Source organism: Bos mutus, chromosome 18 (genome assembly GCF_027580195.1).
Source record: "Bos mutus isolate GX-2022 chromosome 18, NWIPB_WYAK_1.1, whole genome shotgun sequence".
Lineage (NCBI taxonomy): Eukaryota > Metazoa > Chordata > Mammalia > Artiodactyla > Bovidae > Bos > Bos mutus.
Window position 1 is genome coordinate 7,652,131 of NC_091634.1, and position 22,171 is coordinate 7,674,301.

The following is a 22,171-nucleotide window of genomic DNA, read 5'->3' on the forward strand; positions in this document are numbered from 1 at the left end:
CTAGTTCCCTAACCAGGGATCGAACTCAGGCCCCTGCATTGGGAGCATGGAGTCTTAGCCACTGGACCACCAGGGAAGTACCCCCCGCCCCGCCCCCGCCAGGTCTGGCTTTTAAGGTCAGGCGTGGCCGGGTCTTTCATCTCCTTCCTGAGCGGTCCTCGCTGTGGGCTTTGGCACGGGGCTGTCACAAAAGCCCTGCACCACCCTTCTCTGCCTGGCAAACTTACCCCTCCAGATGCCACCCAAACATCACCTCCCTTGTGACTGACGGTTCAAATCACTGTGGGTTAAGCACCTCCTGTGTACCCATCTCTAGTCCAGGACTCTCAGGTATATTTGTGCCAATCCTCCCAATGGCTTGGCAGAGAGGTGTCATTACCCCCATCGGTGAGTGGAGGCTCAGAGAGGGAAAGACACTTGTCTAGGGTCACACAGCCAACAAGGAGCTCAGATTTGAGTCCCCAAAGTTCATGACCCTCCCGTCTATCTCCCTGCCTTCCCTGACATGCAGCGCCTGGCACAGACGCTTGTGGTCAGCTCCACCGACCCCACGGCCTTGATTTTCCAGGTTATTCTTAGTTTCATAAGCATTTATCCTCTTGAACCGTTGATGTGTCCCAGAAATTCTAACGTGTTGGCTGTTCCTCACACCCAGGGGCAGCCCAGAAGCTCTGTCAGGCTGCGTGGCCCAGTTTTTGGTTCAGAGGATAAAGCTGGGTGGAAAAGATAGGGGAGGGGTGATGCCGAAGTCTTTTCTGGATCTTTCCATCAAAAGAGATTTACCAGAGTGGAAAATAAAATAAAATAAACCCATGGGATTCACAGCGAAGAGCTGTGTGCCTCGGGCAAGTTCTCAGCTCTCTTGAGGCTAAACTACCTCAGTTTGCTCCTCTATAAAATGGGAGCAATAATAATATTGGGGTCAGCCATTTAAATATACCATTTTCTGGACTTCCCTGGTGGCACAGTGGTTAAGAGTACGCCTGCTAATGCAGAGGACACGGATTCGATCCCTGATCTGGGAAGACTGCACATGCCTTGGAGCTACTAAGCCCGTGCGCCACAACTACAGAGTCTGCATGCCGCAACCACTGAAGCCTCCGTTCCTAGAGCCTGTGCTCTGCAACAAGAGAAGCCTGAGCTCTACAATGAAGCAGAGTCCCTACTTGCCACCAGTAGAGAAAGGCCACACACAGCAGCAAGGGTCCGGAGCAAGCAAAATAGAAAATAAAATAAAGTATACCATTTTTTGCGATTTAAGAGGCTGAAACCTCCGCTATTATGGTTACCATAGCCAGATACGCCCTTGCTCGGAACCTAATCACTCTTACCTTGCACACTATGCTAACACTTTGCTGTCCCTTGTCAGATGGTCACAAGACGCCAATGCCAGGGACTGGGGTTCTCACAGCAATCCTTGAGCCAGTATTTTCCACCCATTTTTAAGGATGAGACCTCTGAGGTTCTGAGAGATTTTAAAGAGTCTTTCAATGGCTTTTCGAACACCAAAAGCCAGGCTCTTTCTGCTATACAGTGTCAACAGAAACCAGGACACAAAAAACACATGAAGCACACACGGGATGAGAATGTGTCTGGGGCCATGGGTGAACGAACACTGGAACCTCTTAGGTTCCTAGCCTCTCAGAATAGAGCTCTGTTAAGAACACAGAACAGGGGACTGCCCTGGCGGTCCAGTGGCTAAGACTATGCTTCCAATGCAAGGGGTTTGTGTTCGATCCCTGATCAGGGAACTAAGAGCCCACATGCCTTGAGGTGCCACAAAAATTTTTTTAAAAAATTTAAAAAGGAACATGGAACAGTTGGACACCTTCACTGTGGATCTGGTCCAACTAGAAGCCCAGCGTCCTCCTTGCAGTCAGGCAAAGCTGTAGTCATTCTTCATGGCCCCTTCTTCCAGGCAGCCTTCCCTGATTTCCCCAGCCAGAAGGCCTTTCTCTCCCAGGTGCCTGTCCCAAGGACGTTCCACAGGGTCCAGCCAGGCTCTCTGTCTGCCTCCAAAGACCATTTTCTTCCATTGCTTCCCTCTGCCTTTTAGGTCACAACCATCAGGAAGCATCATCACTTCTTGAGGGTCAGGGTTCTGTAGCATCTCACTTAACCTATAACCTCCCTTGCTTAGAGCCCACCTGTGGCTCCCACCTACTCAGAAAAAGCCAAAGTCCTCACTCTGGGCCCCTATCCCCTCTCTGCCCTCGTATCCCACCCCACCCCCTCTCAGCTCTGGCCTCTTGGCTCCCTTTGGAACACTTCAATCACACTCTCACCCCAGGGCCTTTGCACGGACTATTCCCTTTGCCTGAGACACATTTTCCCCAGAGAGCTCCATGGCTCTCCCCTGACCACCCTTCTGAAAATCACGCCCATGTGCATTAGGGATGCTCTGCTCCCTGCTTGCCTTTTCTCCTTAGTTCTGTGGGAAGCGGAGCTGGTGGGTGGGAGGTGGGAGGGGGGGAGCAGGGCTGAGGTGGGGGAGGGGATCACCTGCTGCATCTCCTCGTAAGTAATAAACAGGAAGTTCTCTTTGCCCTTCATCCGAATCCAGCCCTTAATGTGGTCGAACCAGGAGCCGAACTGCACTGCGAGCAGAGAGACAGGAGGGTGAGGGACAGGGAGCCGAGCCAGCCCCCCTGGGGCTTGGAGGAGCCCAACCAATGCCCCATGGCCCCAGGCTTGGCCCCTCAGAGCTGGAGCCCTCCCTCCAAGCCCCCACCACCCCACCGCCCAGTCTCTGCCTTGCTGTCTCTCCCCACTTCCTTCTTGGCCCTCCTCCCATCTGGGCCTCCTTGGGGCTCACTGGCCCCCCAACCTCACATGCCCCAGTCCTCACCTTCGCCTTTGAGGAAGTTCTCCAGGAACTGGTCGGGCGTGCCAGGATCCTTCAACTGCCTGGCAATCTTGGAGTAGTGATAGAGTGAGACCGCCACATCCCGGGGGTTCCGGCCCATGTAGATCACCTGTGTGCGGGCAGGGGGAAGAGGGGAGAGGGTGTCAGTCCCTGAGGTTTCCTGACCTGCAGCCCTCTCCCTTCTGATATCTGCAGCAGGACGGACTCAGGGTAGACTTCTGGAGGGACTTCCCAGCTAATCAGGGTTCAGATCAGTTCGCCTTGGTCCATAGCAGGGGAGGGCACCCTCCAGCCACACTCTGGGAAAAGAGAGGGACTGTTTCGACACCAGGTAGAGGGGCAGTTTGGCTTCAAGAAATAAAGAGTGAAGGAGACAGGCATGCAGGGTAGGTGATGGAGATCATGGTGAGGGGTGATGACCAACAGAGAAAGGCGGCCACCTCTGCTTCCTATTCCCACGGCTGGGGCCCCAGCCTCCTCCCCAGCCTCCTAGCCTCCACACGGCCCCAGAGGCTCTTTCTACACCCACCTGACCGTGCCCTCCTTGGCCCTCTGCCCCAAGGTGGAGTCCCAGCCCCTGGGCCTGGCATTCAAGGCCCTGATGACCCGGTTCCAATCTGTTTGCCAGCTTGATGTTCTGCTACTAGCCTTACTCCAGCCCCATCAGATATGTCCTCTCTCAAGACCAAGGTTAGCCATGCAGGTGGTCAGTCACACCTACGTGGCCAACCTCCAACAAAAACCCTGGATGCCAAGGCTCGGGTGAGCTTCCCTGGTGTGTGACACTCCATGCGTGTTGTCACATGTCTTTGCCAGAGGACTGAGCACTGTCCATACAGCTCCACTGGGACAGACCCCATCAGAGCTGGTGCCTGGTCTCTTGTGGATGCGCTCCCAGGCACCTCTTCCCTTCACCAACTTTAATTTCTGTCCTTTCTCTGTGCTAAGTCGCTTCAGTCATGTCCGACTTTTTGCAACCCTATGGACTGTAGCCTGCCAGGCTTCTCTGTCTGTGGGGATTCTCCAGGCAAGAATACTGGAGTTGGTTGCTGTGCCCTCCTCCAGGGGATATTCCCAATCCGGAGATTGAACCTGAGTCTCCAGTGGCTCCTGCATTGCAGGCAGATCCTTTACCGCTGAGCCACCGGGGAAGCCTATCCTTTCATTGTAATAAGCTATAACTGTGATCATAACAGCTTTGCTGAGCAATCCCCACCACTTCTCTGTCCGTACTCACTCCCTTCCTTGGTGATCACACCAGTCTCCTGGCTTTAATTCCTCTCTCCGTCTCTATTTCTTTATCTCTGTCTGTCTCTCTGTTTCTGTCTCTGTTTCTCTCTGTCTCTATTTATGTACACACACATCTCAACAGGTTGCAAACAGATGTGCCCAGCACACATCACTCCTGTCAAGCCCAGATTCGTCTCTCTCACTGTCCACCGGCATCCTCCACTTGGGTCACAGCAGAGCCCCCCACCTTCCCCCAAAACCTCTCCTTCCCTTCTCAGTCCACGGCAGCCCCAGCCTCCCAGCTCCTTACTGGACGTGCCAAACCCCCTGCCGTCACCCTTGACTGATGCTCCTCCCACACTCACATCCAACCTGCCGGCAAATATTCCTGGTTCCAGCTTCAGAATACACTCCAAACCCAGTCCTTTTTCCTTCACCTCCACAGCCACCGCCTTGTTTGTCTCCACGGCCACCTTGCACCTGGTCTGTCGCCTCCCCGCCCCCCTCCCTCCTCCCCTCCCCCGCCCCGCCCCGCACTCGCTTCTGCCCTCGCCCTGAGCGTCTGTTCCCTGCCTTGCAGCCAGAGGGCGCCCGGGAAAACCTAAGTTGGTCCCTGTTTCTCCTCTGCGCAGAGCCCGCCCCTGGCTCCTGTCCTCCTCAGAGACAAGCAAACTCCCCACCAAAGCCCGTGCGGCGCTTGCACATTGTGGCCCCTATTAAATCCCTGACCTCATCTCTGCTCCGCTCCCCTTGCTCACTTAGATCCAACCACACAGTCCTCCTGAGTAGACCTCAGGCCTGCCACACCCACCCCAGGGCCTTTGCACCTGCTCATGCCCCTTCCTGGAACATTCTTCCACCATCCCCGACACCCCCGTGGCTCCTCCCCTCACATCTCAAGTCTTTACTCAAATGGCATTGTCTTGCTGAGGCCTCCTTTGACCCCTCCGCTATTTAGAATTGCAACCCTTACCTCTAACTCCAACCCCCGCCTTCTCCTCCTTCTCGATGTGAATATATCATCTTGGATGTATTAACTATTTTCCTTATTTTTAAAAAGATGCTTATATAAATTCATTTGGGGTCCAGGATCTTAGTCCCCCAACCAGAGATCAAACCCATGCCTCCTGCAATGGAAGCGTGGAATCCTAACCACTGGACCGCCAGGGAAGCCCCAGCATTTTCCTTATCTATTCCATCTGTTCTTGGCCTGCCCCCTTTAGAGCGTGGGCTCCCAAGGCAGGTGTTCCTGGGCATGTGTTTGCTGCTGTTCTAGATCAGGACCAGGCACATAGTGGCTGCTTAACAGGCTGAGTTCATCAGAGAGTTATGCTCCACCCCTCCTCCACTCCCCCCTGCTCCAGCGACACACACACCCCTCCCTCCTCCTGTACCTTGGCCTTGGAGTTGAAGAAGGCCTTGGCGAAGAGCTGGATGGGGAGGTGGGAACTCATGAGGCGGGGGCTGGGCTGGTTGGGGAGGCTGAAGGCGCCCATGATGGCTTCACACCAGGGCGACCGCTTCCAGATGGGCACCGAGTGGATCCAGGAGGGGTCTCCGTCCTTTAGGATTAAGCTCAGGATCTCAATCATCCAGTTGGTCCCTGTTGGGAAAAACTGGGCAAGTTAATCGGAGGTAGGGCTTCCCTGGTGGCTCACACGGTAGAGAATCCACCTGCACTGGAGGAGACCCAGGTTCGATCCCTGGGTCGAGAAGATCCCCTGGAGGAGGAAATGGCAACCCACTCCAGTATTCTTGCCTGGAGAATTCCATGGAGAGAGGAGCCTGGCGGGCTACAGTCCATGGGGTCGCAAAGTGTCAGACATGACTGAGCCACTAACACTTTCACTTCCCCCCTGCCTGCGGGCTGGATGCAGAGATGCCAGTGGAAACTGGGGCTCCTGGGGATGGCAGAGCCATAAAGCGGAAGAAGCGAGGATGCCGGAATCTGCATGGATACCCCCCACCCTTCCCTCCATCCATCCCACACTGGTTGTGCAGAAGGCAAATGCCCCCCCCACCTCCACCCCCAGGGTACATAGGATTCATTCCCTATGGACCAAAACTGCAAGAAGAGAACAGCCCGACAGTTAAAGGAGGAGGCTGGGTCCTGTCCAGACCACATAGTTTTCGTTCTTGAAATCAGGAGACCTGCCCAGCCACACTTGCACAGAAAGGATCCTTGGAGTTCAAAGGGGAATGATGTCAAGAGATGTTCTACCCAGACCCCTTCCGGTAAAATTCATCTTGGCTAAGAGTTGCGTGTGCACACATGGGAAGATCCTGAGATATACCAAATACGGACTGTGAACCAGGCAAATCAAAATGATTGGCCAAAGGAAACCCGGAAGAAATGCCCCATAAAAGTAATTCAAACTGCCACAAAGGTGCGACTCAGAGACTCTCCCCCTGAGTCGGCCCGTGTACCTTTTCCTCTTAATACATAACTTGACTCGCGTCATGACTCTCCTTTTGGTAGAAATTCTTTTCTGCAAAGCCAGAGGGCCAGGGCCCTTATCACTGTCCACTGGTCTAGTAGCTGGGATCTGGCACTCTTACCGCCTCGACCCAGCCACTCTCTGGCTGGGAACCCAAGCCCGGCTCTAAGCCATTGCAGGCCAATGCCACCTGAGATCCGTTAGAATTTACAGGAATGAGAATAGATTCCTTTTTTTTTTTTGCCTCACCACATGGCTTGTGGGATCTTTGTTCCCTGACCAGGGATTGAGACCAGGCCCTGGGCAATGAAAGCATGGAATCCTAACCACTGGGCTGTCAGGGAATTCCCGAGAAATAAATTTCTATTGGGTCAGCCTAATGAGATTCTGAAGCACTCCATTAATACACAGAGGAAGCTGCAACTGAATTCAGGTGGCTGGACTTAAAATCTCAGCGCTTTTCACTACCGCTTCTTGGGAATAAGCCCTTGATTTCTTTGGTGGTGGTTTAGTCACTTGGTCGTGTCGGTCTCTTGCGACCCCATGGACTGTAGCCCGCCAGGCTCCTCTGAACATGGGATTTCCCAGGTAAGAATACTGGAGTGGGTTACCATTTCCTTCTCCAGGGCATCTTCCTGATCCAGGGATCGAACCTGCATTGCAGGCGGATTCTTAACCAACTGAGCCATAGTGCCACAAACATCACATTGTAGGAAGGGGATCTCATTCATGACCAGGTTCACAAGTCTGGGTTCCAGGAGACTGCCGGCAGGTCAGATGAGAAATAACAATAATATGAACAATCACTTGGTCTTAGTGTTACATCGTCCTGGATTCTAACAACTACCCTGTACCAGTTCCCAGTGTATCATCTCTCAGCTCCAAACCCGTTCCTGGTTCCCTGTTCCTTGACATTGGAGCTGGAGAGTATGATCAGATCTCATTGGCCACCTGGCGCAATGTGACGCTTGGTCAGTAGAGGGCGCTGGAGGAACCCTGCAGAAGGATGTGGTTTCTCTTCCTGGTTCTCCGGCTTCCCCCAGAAGGTTTTTTTAAAAAAATATTTATTTATTCATTTTTAGTTGAGCTGGGTCTTCCTTGTGGTGTGAGGGCTTCTCACTGAGATGGCTTCTCTTGTTGCAGAGCAGGGCCTCTAGGCACGTGGGCTTCAGCAGTTGTGGCTCTTGGGCTTAGTTGCTCCCGGGCATGTGTGATCTCCCTGGACCAGGGATCGAACCCGTGTTCCCTGCACTGGCAGACAGATTCCTAACCACTGTATTACCAGGGAAGTCTCCCAGATGGCGCCTGTGACGGACAGAGGCCAGCAGCGCAGTGCGCAGAAAGATGCAGCAGTGTGTATAAAGTTTATATTGTGTATAATTGCAGAAGATGGGAAACCAGGATATGTGAATCAATAAGGAACTAGTTCAACAAGTAAAACAAGGATTCTTGTACATCCAGTGTTATGAAATACTATGGAACTGTAAAAACCAACAAAATCCCAGGAAGCTCTTTGTTTACAGTTCTAAGATGGGATGGTGTCAAAATACAAGGAAAAAGAAGGCAAAACCATTAAAAAAAATGAAGCAGAATGATGTGTATCATTTGTTAACTTTTGTGGGAAAAAAGTAACAAAAAAATGTACGTTTTTGCTTGTACATAAAATTCTGAAAAGATACACAGAGACTGTTGGTGACTTGGGAGGAGAGGAATCTTTTGTACCTCTTTAATTTTGAACTATGAATACATGACTTTCTAAGAGAAATTAACATATTTTAAACTTAAAAAAAATCTAGAATAACTAGACATCATATGCAAAGAACCTTGGTCTATACCTCATACTATGTGTAAAAATTATCTTAAAATGAATCTTAGACTTTAGTGTAAAATCTAAAACTGTAAAATTTCTGGAAGACAAAAAAGCCATCTTTATGACCTTGGTTTAGGAAAAGTTTCCTTAGCTATGACATCAAAGTCTGATCCATTAAAGAACAAATTGACAATGGGAGCTCATCAAAATTCAAACTTTTGCTCTGAGAAGACGCTGAAAAGAAAATGAAAAGACAAGCCACAGACTTGGAGAAAATGCCTGTAAAAAGCATACCTGATAAAGGATGCATACTCAGATTACATAAAGAGCTCTCAAAACTCAATAATTAGAAAATCAACCAACCAATTAAAAAGAGTACAAAAAAAATCTGAGCAGACACATTGCTGAAAAAGGTATATAACAGCGGACTTCCTGGGTGGTCCAGTGGTTAAGAATCCACCTGCCAATGCAGGGGACACAAGTTCCATCCCTGGTCTGGGAAGATCCCACATGCCTCAGAGCAACTAAGCCCGCTCACCGCTATTACTCAGCCCTGGTTGCACAACTAATTGAAGCCTGCGTGCTCTAGGGCCCACAAGCCAAAGTTTCTCAGTTTGTATGCCGCAACTATTGAAGCCTGAGCGCCCTAGAACCCACACGCCACAGCTACTGAGCTTAAGTGCTGCAACTGCTGAAGCCCAGGCACCTAGAGCCTGTGCTCTGCAGCAAGAGAAGCCACTGCAATGAGAAGCCCGAGCACCACATGAAGAGTAGCCTTCACTCGCTGCAACTGGAGAAAGCCTGCACAAAAAGCAAGGAAGGCCCAGTGCTGAAAAAAAAAAAAAAAGATATATGATGGTTTGTAAGCCTCTGAAAAAATGCTCAGCTTCATCAGCCAGTAGACACATGCAAATACAAGCCACAATGAAATACTAGAGCACGTCTGTTAGAATGATTTTGCAGGGACTCTCCTGGTGGTCCAGAGGTTAAGACTTCCTGCTTCCACTGCACATAGCAGGGGATCTGCCCCTGGTTGGGGAACTAGGATCCCACATTCCCTGTGGTGTGACCGAAAAAAAAAGAAAAAGAATGTTTTTTTAAAAAAACTTGACAATATCAAGTGTTGACAAGGAAGCAGAGCATCTGGAGTCCACCAATCTTGCTGGTGAGAACACAAGAGGGTAAACAGCTTACCCAAAAGTACAAGAGGGTTTCCACTTTGGAGCCGGTTTGGCAGTTTCTCAAGTTAAGCGTATTTAGTTCCATAAACTCAACAGTTCCAGTGCTAAGTATTTACCCAAGATAAGTGGAGAAGTATTTCCATGCAGAAACCTGTGTGAGATGAATTATGGCAGTTGTATTTGCCATACTCAACCCAACCTGGAAACAAGCCAAGTGTCCTTCAGCAGATGAATGTATAAAACCACCATGGTCCATCCATTTTCTGGAGAACTCCTCAGCAATAACAAATACAACAACTTGAAGGAATCTAAAATGCGTTGCTGGGGCAGGTGTAGGAAGGAGAGGGTGGGACAAGTGGAGAGAGTAGCATGGAAACGTACGTAAAACAGATAGCCAGTGGGAGTTTGCTGTCTGACTCAGGGAACTCAAACCGGGGCTCTGTGACAACCTGGAGGGGTAGGATGGGGTGGGAGGTGGGAGAGAGACTCAAGAGGGAGGGGACATACATATACTGATGGCTGATCTATGTTGACGTATGGCAGAAGCCAACACAATATTGTAATTATCCTTCAATCAAAAATAAATTAAGAAAAAAAATACATTACTCTGAGTGAAAGACGTCAGTCTCAAAAGTTACATGGAGTATGACTCCTTGTGTGTGGCATTTTGGGAAAGGCATAACTACAGGGGCAGGAAATGGATGACTGGTTGCTGGGGGTGGGGTGAGGAGAGAGCTGACCACAGAAGGTGTGAAGGGATTTCTGAGGGCAGGGAAAGCACCGAGTCCTGGCCATTCAGGGCGCCAGGGAATTCCCTGAACCATTCTACATCTCAACTGTAGTGTTTCCTGTGTATGTCTATCAAAATTCACAGAACTCCAAGAGAAATGAAAATATGTCCATAGGCAGATTTGTATATCTATGTTCCTACAAGCATTATTAAGAGTCAGAGAGTGAAAACAACCCAACTGACTGCTTATCAACTGATAAATGAATAAGTATACCTAATAGTATACCCCTTCAGAAAAGAATCCACCAGCAGTGCAGAAGACACGGGTTCAATCCCTGGGTCGGGAGGATCACTGGAGAAGGAAATGGCAACCCATTCCAATACCTTTGCCTAGAGAATCCCATGGACAGGGAAACCTGGCGGGCTACAGTCCACAGTGTCACTGAGAGTCAACTGAAGCCACTGAGCACGCAGGCAGTACACTCATATCATGAAACATTATTCTGCTATAAAAAGGAATGAAGCACTGACAATGATGTGTGTCAACCTCAGAAACATGCTGGAACTTCCCCGGTGGCTCAGCGGTCAAGAGTCTGCCAATGCAGGAGACATAGGTTCGATGCCTAGTCCAGGAAGATCCCTCGTGCTTCAGCAACTAAGCCCAAAATGCACCGCAACTACTGAGCCTGGGCACTAGAGCCTGCAAAGCCACAACTCCTGAGCCCACGTGCCGCAACGACGGCAGCCTGTGCTACCTACAGCCCCTGCTCCACAGCAAGAGCAGCCACCGTAATGAGAAGCCCGGGCACTGCAAGTGGAGGGTAGCCCCCACTTGCCACAGCTGGAGAAAGCCCACACACCCACGAAGACTCAGCATAGCCGAAAATAAATAATAAATAAATAAAATTATTTTTAAAAAGTGGGCTAAGTGAAAAAAAGCCAGACACAAAAGACCAGCTCTTGTACTAGTCTACTTACACGAAATGTCCAGAATGGGCAAAATCATAGAGTAAGAAAGCAGAATAACGGTGCCTAAGCCTTGAGGGTGGAGGGGGCGGGTTGGAGGTGATGGCTAATGGGAACAGGGTTTCTTGTTGAAAGTGAAGTGAATGTGTGAATGCCTCAAGCATGTCTGACTCTTTGCAACCCCATGGACTGTGGCCCGCCAGGCTCCTCTGCCCATGAAATTCTCCAGGCAAGAATACTAGAGTGGGCAGCCATTCTCTTCTTCAGGGGATCTTCCTGACCCAGTGACTGAACTGGGGTCTCCTGCATCACAGGCGGATTCTTATCTGAGCCACCAGGGAAGCCCTGTAAATAATGGAAATGTTCTAAAACTGACTACAGTCGTGGTTTGCACAACTCTGTGAATATCCTACAGCCAAAGAACTGTGTACACTTTCCAATGCGTGGATTTGGAAGTATACAAAGCGTATGGTATGTGAATTATTCTTTTAAGTGTTACCCAAAAAATCCTCATAGAACTCTCTGTTGAAAAGGGTGAGTATAACATTTTGAAATTCTTCAAAAATATTTTGAAAAAATATCTTTGTTCAGAGCTGTGTCTCTGCACCTGGCAGACAGTTAGTAAGTAGCATTTCAGTAACCAAATGAAGAAAATTAAGATCTTTCCTTCCGCCCTCTCTTCCTCCCTTCCTTTCACGAATATTTGTTGAATGTGTTTCACTGTTTTAGGCTCAAAGAACACAGTCACGATCAAGAGGAAGCAAAATATCTACCCTCATGGAGCCAGGTTCTAGTGAGGAAGACAGACACTAAATCAACCAAGGAAAATATAGTACAGTGGCTGGCAGGGAAGACAAGTATGAGGAGACTTCAAGGATGGAGAAGCTGTTTTAGCCAGGAAGGTCTCAAAGACCCAGCATAGGGGCCGGGAGGGAGCCAGGCACTCAGGGATCCGGGGAGGGGTGCCCCCTGGCGGAGGGACCGGCCATTGCAAAGACTTGGCTCTGAACAGAACAAACGGGTCCCCGTCCCCACCGCCCCTCCCGCGTTCTTCTCCCGCTTTGTCCTCGGTGTCACCCTCTCACCCTCGGCCCCACACTCACCCAGCACTCTCCCTAGTGCCCCCCTCCCGGCCCGGCCCGGCAGGTACCTGACTTGGGGTAGGTGACGATGAAGATGTCATCGTCGTGTACTTCGGCGTTCTCTACCATGCTGATGCTCTCAGGTGAGTAGATGCCCACGGGGAAGAGGATGCCTTTGTACCTGAAGTATTCGCCTGACAAATTTTGGCTGTAGGAAGGTAGGGGAGACACCGTGAGGACCGGAGACGAGGCAAGGACAGAGGTCACCCTTGGGAGAGCCTGCTTTTTTTAATTTTAATTTTTTTTTTTTTTTTTTTTGCCATGCTGCCTCATGCAGGATCCCAGTTCCTCGACCAGCGATAGAACCCACGCCCCCCAGTGGAAGCTCGGAGTCTTAACCACTGGACTGCCAGAGAAGACCCAAGGGGCCTGCGTTTGAGCGTCCTTCGAGGTCCCAGGAGCCTGCCCAGGGGTCCAGCTTTACAGCAGACGCTTCCAGAACTGATGGCGACAGAAAGTGGAGGAGGGATCTTAGGGCAGAGGACAGAGGGCTACTAAGGACATGGGCGAGGAGCACTCCGTTCATTAGTAGAACTTTCTCTGCACCTCGATTCCTCATCTGCAAAGTAAGGCTGATTTACTAACACCTGGTAACAATTCTGGGCTTCCCTGGTGGCTCAGAGGGTAAGGAATCTGCCTGCAATGCAGGAGACCTGGGTTTGATCACTGAGTCAGGAAAATCCCCTGAAGAAGGGAATGGTACCACACTCCAGTATTCTTGCCTGGAGAAATCCATGAATAGAGGAACTTTGCAGGCTACAGTCCATGGGGTCCCAAAGAGTCAGACACAACTGAATGATTAACACTCTGACTTCACTTCATAATATTCGTACGAAATGACAATGATTGGTATCTCCATTCTCTGGATGAAGACATCGAGGCCCAAAGAGGTCAAGTGACTTGCCCAAAGTCACACAGCTGGCGGGACACACAGCACTTCACCCCTGCAAAATGGGACTAAGCGCTTTCCTTATGTATACTCTTCCCCCCAACCCTCAAAGAAGAGGCTCAGTCACCACCTCCATTTTACAAACACAGGCCAGAGGAGTCAGGTGCCCCGCCCATTCCTGCACGGCCACTGAGACGCAGAGCCGACCTGCGAAACCCGTATGTGCAGTCACCCGGGAAGCCGGAACAGTCTTCAACTTCAAGCCCCTCACTGAAGCCACTTTCCCCAAAACCCTGCAGTGTGTTCACAGAGCCATACAGGGACATACTGCTTCCCAAAGTGAGATGCTTTGAGAGCAATCCATTTAATTCTCTGACTCTGTGCTATGGCAGCCTCCTCTGGGGTTTCCTGTCTGGGGCGTGGGAGAGAGAGAGGTATTTGGGGGACCTGGCTAAGGTGAAACTGAGCTGAAGATACATTTCACTGGACTTCTGTGGGATATTTACAAGGTTGGCCGGCACGTCTGTGTATTGTTACGGGGATGGTGAGCTGGTTGGGTGCAGGAATTGCTTCTGGGAGCGCTGGTTGGGCATACAGACAGGAAGGTTAGGGACATGGAAGTCGGATCATGATATCACATGTCCAAGGGAGCTTGGCGTCACAAGTATGGCGTATGGGAGGAGACTCAGATTTTTGATTTTTACTTTTTGGTATGGGCTTCCCTGACAGGTCAGACAGGAAAGAGTTTGCTTGCAACGCAGGAGACCTTGATTTAATCCTTAGGTTGGAAAGAACCCCTGGAGAAGAGGATGGCAACCTGTTCTTGACTGGAGAATTCCATGGACAGAGGAGCCTGGTGGACTACAGTTCATGGGGTCACAAAGAGTCAGATTCCATTGACCAACTAACACTTTCACTTTCTTCACGAGGCATGTGGGATCTTAGTTCCCTGACCAGGCATGGAACCTGTGCCTCTTTGCAGCAGAAGCATGGGATTTTAACTGCTGGACTGCCAGGCAAGTCCCTAAAATAATTGCTTTTAATAAAAAGGAAGTGAGGTGAGTGTTGGACCCAGTGAGGTTGAAACCCCAGCTGACCTGCACAGGCCTTTTCTGTTATTTCTTCCTCATCTGCCCAGTTGACAGATGAGAAAACTGAGGCCCACTGAAGGCTGAAACTTGCCCAGGGATCTCCCAGTGTCCTTCCTGAAGGCCTCCACCAGAGGGATGGGGAATTTCTCCAGGGCTTTCAATCAGGCTCAGGCTTGCAGGAGAAAGACGAAAGCTAGAGTACTGTTTCCCCAGATCCCAGGAGGGTTCTGGGGAGCCCAGGTAAGGCTTGGCCCAGCCAGCCAGGGTTGCCAAAGGGCAGAGTCCCAAGGTGGCGGGGCTCAGAGGAGGCTATGGAGGAAGTTGGCAGGTGGGCTATGGTCTGCTTGCCAAGGCCCCTTTGGTTCCTGGTGAGGGGACTGGAAAGGAGGGGCTGGTTACCTTAGAGGGGTGGTAGCAGGGGCTTTGCAAGCTCTGCTTCTTAGTATGTCCCAAAGTGGGACAAGTGTGAATGAGAGTGTTCTGAGGGACTTCCCTGGTGGTCCAGTGGCTAAGACTCTGAGTTTCCAGTGCTGGGGGCCTGGGTTCAATCCCTGGTTAGGTAACTAGATCCCACATGCCTTACTCAACTAAAGAGTTCTCAAGTCACAACTATAGATTCCACAATGAATATCGAAGATTCTGCACACCACAGCTAAGACCCGGTGCAGCCAAAATAAATAAATATTCAAAAACAAATATTTTTTTAAAGTGTGGTTCTGGAGCCGGGCGTCTCGGGTTCAGAGTTGAGCTTTGGCACTCCCTAGCCGAGGTAAGGCCCAGTGCTTAATCTCTCTGTGCCTTGGTTTCCTCAACTGTAAAATGGGGATAGAAGAAGTCACATAATATCTTGGTTAACAGCATAAACCCTGGAGCCAGAATCCATGAGCTTGAATTCTTCCTCCCTCTAGCTGTGTGGCTGTGGGTAACTCACTTGACCTCTCTCCGCTTCAGTTCTTTCATGCATAAAATGGGGATAATAAGTAAACATTACCTCATAGGATGGTTGTGAGCATGTAACAAGTGCTTAGAAATGGGCCTGGCATAAGAGTATGCATTATATAAATGTTTCTTAATTTTTGGTGGGAGGATTTAATGTATCATTTGACTTGTAGTCGAGTCAAGATAGGATTTGACTCGTAGACCACGTTCAATAAATCTGGACTAAAATTATTGTTATTATACCCAGTAATAGAGGCAACACTAGGCGTTGTGTGAGCCCAGAGGAGAGGTTAGTTGGCACAACCTTTGGCACACAGTAGGCCCTCTGCTGGCCCTCAGCACGTTGTAATTAACTTTACTGTTCCGGGATGTCAGAGGCTGAGCACAGGCAGCGGAATTAGTGATGTCACTAGTTGTCAGGCAGATTTAACCCAGTGGGCGGGACTGTGAGGTCATCAGTCACTAGGCAGATTAGCTGCTAAGTGCCTGGGTCTTGGCTACGGTGGGTTCCCTGTGTTCTCTCGGCCCTAGGCAGCAGATCTCACCTCTCTGAGCCTCAGTTTCCTCGTCTGACACGTGAAGATAACGGTAATCTCAACCTCAGGGTTTTAATCCTACCTAAAGATTAAAAGGGATAATATATGCTAAGTCCTTGACTCCTGACTGATGCTCAAGACACCTAAACTCCCTTTAGCGTTCAGTGCTATTTTAGACTTTGATCTCACCAACAGCTCCTTAAGAAAGAAATGTCCTCCCCAGCTTATGGAAGAGGAAAATGGAGTTGCAAACAAGGAAAAGATCCTGTGCCCTTCAGAGGTCTCTGAAATAGTCACTGAATGCATACATGCATAAATATGAGGGTGTCCCACCATCCCTTGGGCTTCCCATGAGGCTCAGCTGGTAAAGAATCCGCCTGCAATGCGGGAGACCTGGGTTCGATCCCTGGGTGGGGAACATCCCTGGAGAAGGGAAAGGCTACCCACTCCAGTATTCTGGCCTGGAGAATTCCATGGACTGTATAGGCCATGGGGTCACAAAGAGTCGGACACAACTGAGCGACTTTCACTCACACCATCCCCTTTAGCACAATCTCCAAACTAGGGGACCAAGCCCCACCCCAGGAAGCCAGGGTGGAATCCACAGTGCTAATACATTGTTGGTGCCTAACCAGTATTTGACTGAATGAATGAATGAATGTGTGAATGAATGAATGAATGCGGATGAATGAATGTTTGAAGGAATATGTGATGAATATGTGAATGAATGAATGAATGTGTGAATGAATGGACAATTGAAAGTTTGAATAAATAAATGAATGCATGAACGTGTGAGTGAATGAAGGGGGTCATCTGGACAAAAAGTTAAGGAAAGTTAAAGAGCACTTGTTAGATCCGTTCGTGTTCCTCCAGGGTTCTCAGTCCCCAGCATTTTTAGAATCCCCCAGGGAGATGTCAGAAACTCCCGAAGCCCAGCCTCATTCCAGGTTAACAGTGTCCAAACCTCACCACTGCGCCCCTTGAGCCCAGAACAACCAGCTACTCAATAAATGACTGAGCATCAATATTCAATTAGCAATCAAGGCATGATGGGGGCGAGCTGGGACCTCCCCGTATGTCACGAGGCTACAGGTGAGAAAATGGAGGTTGAGGGAGAGGGAACCATGTGACCAAGGCCATTTGGCAAGCACCAAACAGAGCTGAGATGTGGCCTTGAGCCCCGCAGACAGTTCCGTTCTGGATCCTCCTTCCTCACATCCCCCACTCCCGCCAAAGCCACCCAACACACCGAGCACTATGCCAGCCTCTGGCTTTTGTGTCTGCCATTCCTCCCACCAGGAATGCTGTCTCCCTGCATTTGAGCATGGTGGCCTGGCTGGGGTTGGGGGGGCGGAGGGGCGGGGATCTGGAGTCCTGCTTGGCTGAATCTTACTGTGTGTCCCCAGACGGGTGCTGTGCGTCCCGTCTTCTCTCCCCACCTGGTAAATTAAATCTGGCCCCGGGGTGACCTTGCTTCTCCCTGGGTTCTGAGCCCAGTTGGTTTCCAGGTCAGCTCCAGGCCCTGTGGCACGCAGCGATTGCTCGGCTGGAGCCGAGGAATGAAGATGACAACTGGGCTGGGGGCAGAGGCCTGCAGCAGGAGGAACAGCAGACAGCTCACGTGATGGGCAGTGGGCCAAGGTTGTAACTAGCCTCCTCAAAGGGGCCTGGCCTGGGACTTCCCTGGTGATCCGGTGGCTAGGACTCCACACTCCCAACACAGGGGGCCCTGGGTTCGATCCCTGATCAGGGAACTAGATCCCACATGCCACAACAAAGACCCAGCACAGTCAAATAAATAAAAATAAAATAAATAAAAACTTAAAAAAAAAAAAAAAAGGCCTGGCCTGCCCTGCTAGGGAGACCCTGGGACACAAGACTACAAATGGCCCAACCCAGTGACCCTCCTTCCTGCCACCCCCAGACCTCCCCGTCCCTCAGGCCCTGGCTCTTCCTCTTGTTCCCCACCACCCTGGTCCAGCTCAGCTCTCCTCCTTGCCCTTTGGATCCTCAACCCAGCCTCCTCCCCAGTCTCTTGGCCTCCAGTTTCTCATTCCTGTTCATCTCTGATTGGCCCCAAGCTCAAGGCCCTACATAGCCTGGTGGAGGGGAAGTGTATCAGAACTTGGGTGCCATCCATCAGTATTTTTGTTGAAGGGACTTCCCTGGTGGTCCAGTGGCTAAGACTGTGCTCCCAGTGCAGGCGGCCCGGGTTCGACCCTTGGTCAGGCAACTGGATCCCACATGCCGCAGCTAAGCCCTGGGTGCAGCCAAATAAGTAAATATGTGCGTTGAAAAAATAAAAATAGCACTCACAGTGCTCCCTGGCCTGACATTCCTCATTCCATTATAAGCCTTGATTTGCTTATCCCCTCAACAACCCTAGGAGGCCACCCAACATTGCTACCCCTGACTTTCAAATGAGTAAGTAGAGGCTCCGAGAGGCAGCATCACTAGGCTGCTATCACACAGCCGCAGAGGGCAGAACTGGGGTCTGAACCCAGGCAGTGTGGCCCTGCAGGCTGCACCCTGAACCGCCCCTTGCCATGGGGGTAACCCCTCCCCAGTCGCCATTCAGTTGTTCTCAGGTAAGCTCATCCTGGGCACAGGCTGTAGGGGCTCGAGGGTGGAGGGGGGTCAGGAAGACACAGATTTGACCTCAGGCAACGCACATAACCTAAGTCTCAGTGTCTACCTCCTTCCCCTTGGTCACAGGACCATTTAACTCATAGGTGTATGTGACCATTATGAGTATTATATTGTATACTAGGGCTTCCCGGGGGGCTCAGTGGTAAAGAATCTGCCTGCCAACACAGGAACTGCAGGAGACGTGGGTCCGATCCCTGGGTTGGGAAGATCCCCTGGAGGAGGGCATAGCAACCCACTCCAGTATTCTTGCCTGGAGAATTCCATGGACAGAGGAACCTGGCAGGCTACAGTCCGTGGGGGTCGCAAAGAGTCGGACACGACCTAGCAACTTAAACAACAACCATAATTGTATATTAATAGACTTCCATGAAATATCTTAATATAAGCAAAGATTTTAAAGCAGAGTTTCTCCCTCTCCTGGGAATTCACCCGAGAGAAATGGAAACTCATGTTCACATCAACATGAGTACTCAAAGTGTTTATAGCTGCCCTGTTCATAATCTCCCCAAACGGGGAAGAATCCAAATGTCCTTCAGCGGGTGAGTGGATAAACAGTGGAACACGCACACCATGCGATACTACTCAGCAATGACAAGAAACGAACCTTTGATACCCACCACCACACAGATGGGTCTCACAGGCATTGGGCTAAGTTAAGGAGGCCAGTCTAAGGAGGTCACGATGTGTATATTTCCATTTACACGCCTGTAGTGGCCTGAATGATGGCCCCCAAAGAGGTCCATGTTCCAGTCTCTGGAACTTGCAAGTGTGTTCCATTGCTCCACAAAAGGAATTTTGCAGCTGGGATTATGTTAAGAATGTTTAAAGTGTGTGTGTGTTTAAATCTTTTGACCGGGCCACGTGGCACATGAGGTCTTAGTTCCCCCACCAAGGATCGAACCTGCATCCCCTGCATTGACAACCCGCAACCTGCATTGACATTGTGGAGTCTTAACCACTGGACCACCAGGGAAGCCCAGTGTTAAGGACTTTGAAATGCGGAGAGAATTTAGCATGCCCCGAATTACAAGGGTCCTTCTAAGAGGGAGGCAGGAGGGTTAGAATCAGAGACAGAAGATGTAGTAACAGAAGCAGAGGTCGAGAGGGAAGAGATTGGAGGAGGCTATGCACCTGGCTTTGAAGATGGAGGAAAGGGCCACAAAGCAAGAGATGCAGGTGGCCTCTGGGAACTGGAAAAGGCACAGGAGGAAAAGGGAGGAACGCCCCCTGCTGACACTGTGATTTTAGCCCAGTGACACTGATTGCAGACTTCTGACCTTCAGAAATGTATGAGCACAAATTCATATTGCTTTAAGCCACTCAGTTTGTGGCAACAGAAACGAATGTGTCATTTTGGACAAAAGTCTATGGGGACTTCCCCTGCAGTCCAGTGACTAAGACTCCACACTCCCAAAGCAGGGGGCCTGGGTTTGATCCCTGGTCGGAACTAGATCCCACATGCTGCAACTAAAGATGCCATATACCGCAACTAAAAAAAAAAAAGGAAAGAAAATCTGCAAGCTGCAATGACAATCAAAGATTCCGCATGCCGCAACTAAGATCCAGTGAATCCAAATAAATAAATATTTGTTAACAGGTATTTGGACAGGGAATAGATTAGTAGCTGTGGGCGTGGGAAGTTGGCAGTGGAAGGGAAGAGGGCAGCTAGGGATGGGGGAGGGAGGGGTCCCTACAAAGGGGTGATGGTGTGGGTTTGTGTCCTTATTGTGGTAATGGTTACACAAATCTATATATGTGTTAAAATTCATAGAGCTATACACTCCCCCCAGTACAAAAATCAATTTTACTGATTGACTTAAAAAAAAAAAACACCCTCTTTATATAAATACTTAACCCCCACTGGCCATTATTATCACAAGACACCCTCTTGGCCAGCGTCCCTCTTGGCGACACAGGGCTGTGCAGCAATGCAACTCCGGCCTACCTTATAGGCCTCCCTTGGATCTGCTGTGTGACCTGAAGTCACTCTCAAACCCTCTCTGGTCTCACTTGAAGAATGAGCAGGGATGGGGGCAGAGACCAGGGGCCTCTTTCCCAGGGACCCACCTCCCAATCTGATGTCCAAAGAGTACTTCCCATGTAGGGAGCTTTAGGCCTTTTGCCTGCAATGAGGCAAATTCATTCATTCAGCCCACAGGTATTTTATTGAATCCCTGGTATGTGCTAGGGGGATACAAAAGTGAGTGCAACTGATAAAAAAAAAAAACAAAAACTCTATCGCAGTTTACGTTTGAATGAACAATAAAATTAACCCAATATGTTTTAAATGTAGTGTATGGGATGGTGATGGGGTTAAAATGAAGCCGGTGGGGGAAAGGAAGCGTCTGGGATTGGAAGGGTTTGTAATTTGAGATCGATGGAGTCAGGGGAGGTCTCTCTCGGAGGAGGCGACTTTTGAGCAGACCTGCAGGAGGCGAGGGGAGAGCCTAGTGTGGGTACCAGAGGGAATCCTGGGTGCAAAGGAAGCGGGCGAGGGCAGGCTACTGGGACTCTGGAGGCTGGTGGGAGGGGAACTCTCCCACCCGCTCTGCCCCCGACTCCCGTGCTTCCAAGCACGCGATGCGGCTGCAAGGGGAGTATTTCCGCCTTTCCGCAGCGCGGTGCTGCTGACTCACAGCGGGTGCCTGCTGCGGTCAACTCGCCTGCCTGTCTGGGGAGAGCGGTGCCAAGGCTCCTCCAGCCTGAGCTGGGTTCAGTGCGCCTCAGTCCCAGGACACCCTGTGCAGTGGCAGCCGCCCTCCTTTGCCTGGACTGTTCTCTCCCTTTCCCCTCCCGAAATTCCTCCGCTTGGAGCCCATCTGGGGCACGCGCCCGCGTCTCCTCCGGCCACCTCCACCTCCGTGGGATGACTCACGCCTTGGCCAGAGCTCAGAGAAGCGGGCTCTTCCCCTCTGCTGCTGTGGGCTGCGGCAGGCAGCCGGGGAGATGGGATCAGAGTAACCTCTTTGGGGATCATTTGGCAACATTTGTCTTACACAAGCCACCTCCCGCTCAAGCCGACCTGGTCGATGTGCTTTTTCACCCCGGCGGCATCCTGTTTGCTTCTTTCACAGCCCTTTTAATACTTAGTTACTATTTTCTTTGTCTAGTAGTAGAGCTACACGGGAACAGAAAGCCTGCGTCTCCCATGTCCCACCTCCAAGAACCAGCATCAGGCAAGCGGCACTCCATTATATTTGTTGGAGGCACAAATGAATGTGACTTCCAGAAATTTATGAGATGGGTGCCCTTGAAGTGAGGTGGTGTTGTAGGTACCAAAGTACTAATTGCAACATTGTTTATAAGAGGTATAAACATGCTGTTCTTTGAACAAGAGAACTGGTTAAATAAATCAGAACTGGGTGAATAAATCACTGGCCGGCATACGTTGGAATCCAGCCACTGGAAAGGAGGCGTTTATGTTTTGATAGGGATTTGGACTACACATGTATTTCTCAAAATGGCACACTTAATAGATTTGTGCAGTGTACTGTATATAAACATCATCTATTTTCAAAAAGCCCAAAAACAAGTATTGAAATCTATTTCATAATATGCAGCCTGGAATGCTTAAGGTGAAGTGTTCCTACATCTGCAGTTTACTCCTCGGAAATGCATCACCAATAATTGCTGGATGGATAGAAGGATGCACAGATATATGATTAAACAAGTATAGTAAAACTAGGGGTAGTGGATATAGAGCA

General features: G+C 50.2%; 1 protein-coding gene across 1 annotated transcript in view; it reads right to left on the reverse strand.

The window, feature by feature from the left end:
• The window catches only part of SULT2B1 (sulfotransferase family 2B member 1), an 84,209-nt gene that overhangs the window by 3,017 nt on the left and 59,021 nt on the right, over window positions 1-22,171 (reverse strand). Inside the window, exons 3-6 of the mRNA XM_070387395.1 lie at window positions 12,372-12,511; window positions 5,491-5,699; window positions 2,849-2,975; window positions 2,503-2,597 (exon numbers count right to left, since the gene is read on the reverse strand). Coding sequence (XP_070243496.1) covers window positions 2,503-2,597; window positions 2,849-2,975; window positions 5,491-5,699; window positions 12,372-12,432 — 492 coding nt within the window. The 5' untranslated portion in view covers window positions 12,433-12,511. The remainder of the gene's footprint in view (window positions 1-2,502; window positions 2,598-2,848; window positions 2,976-5,490; window positions 5,700-12,371; window positions 12,512-22,171) is intronic.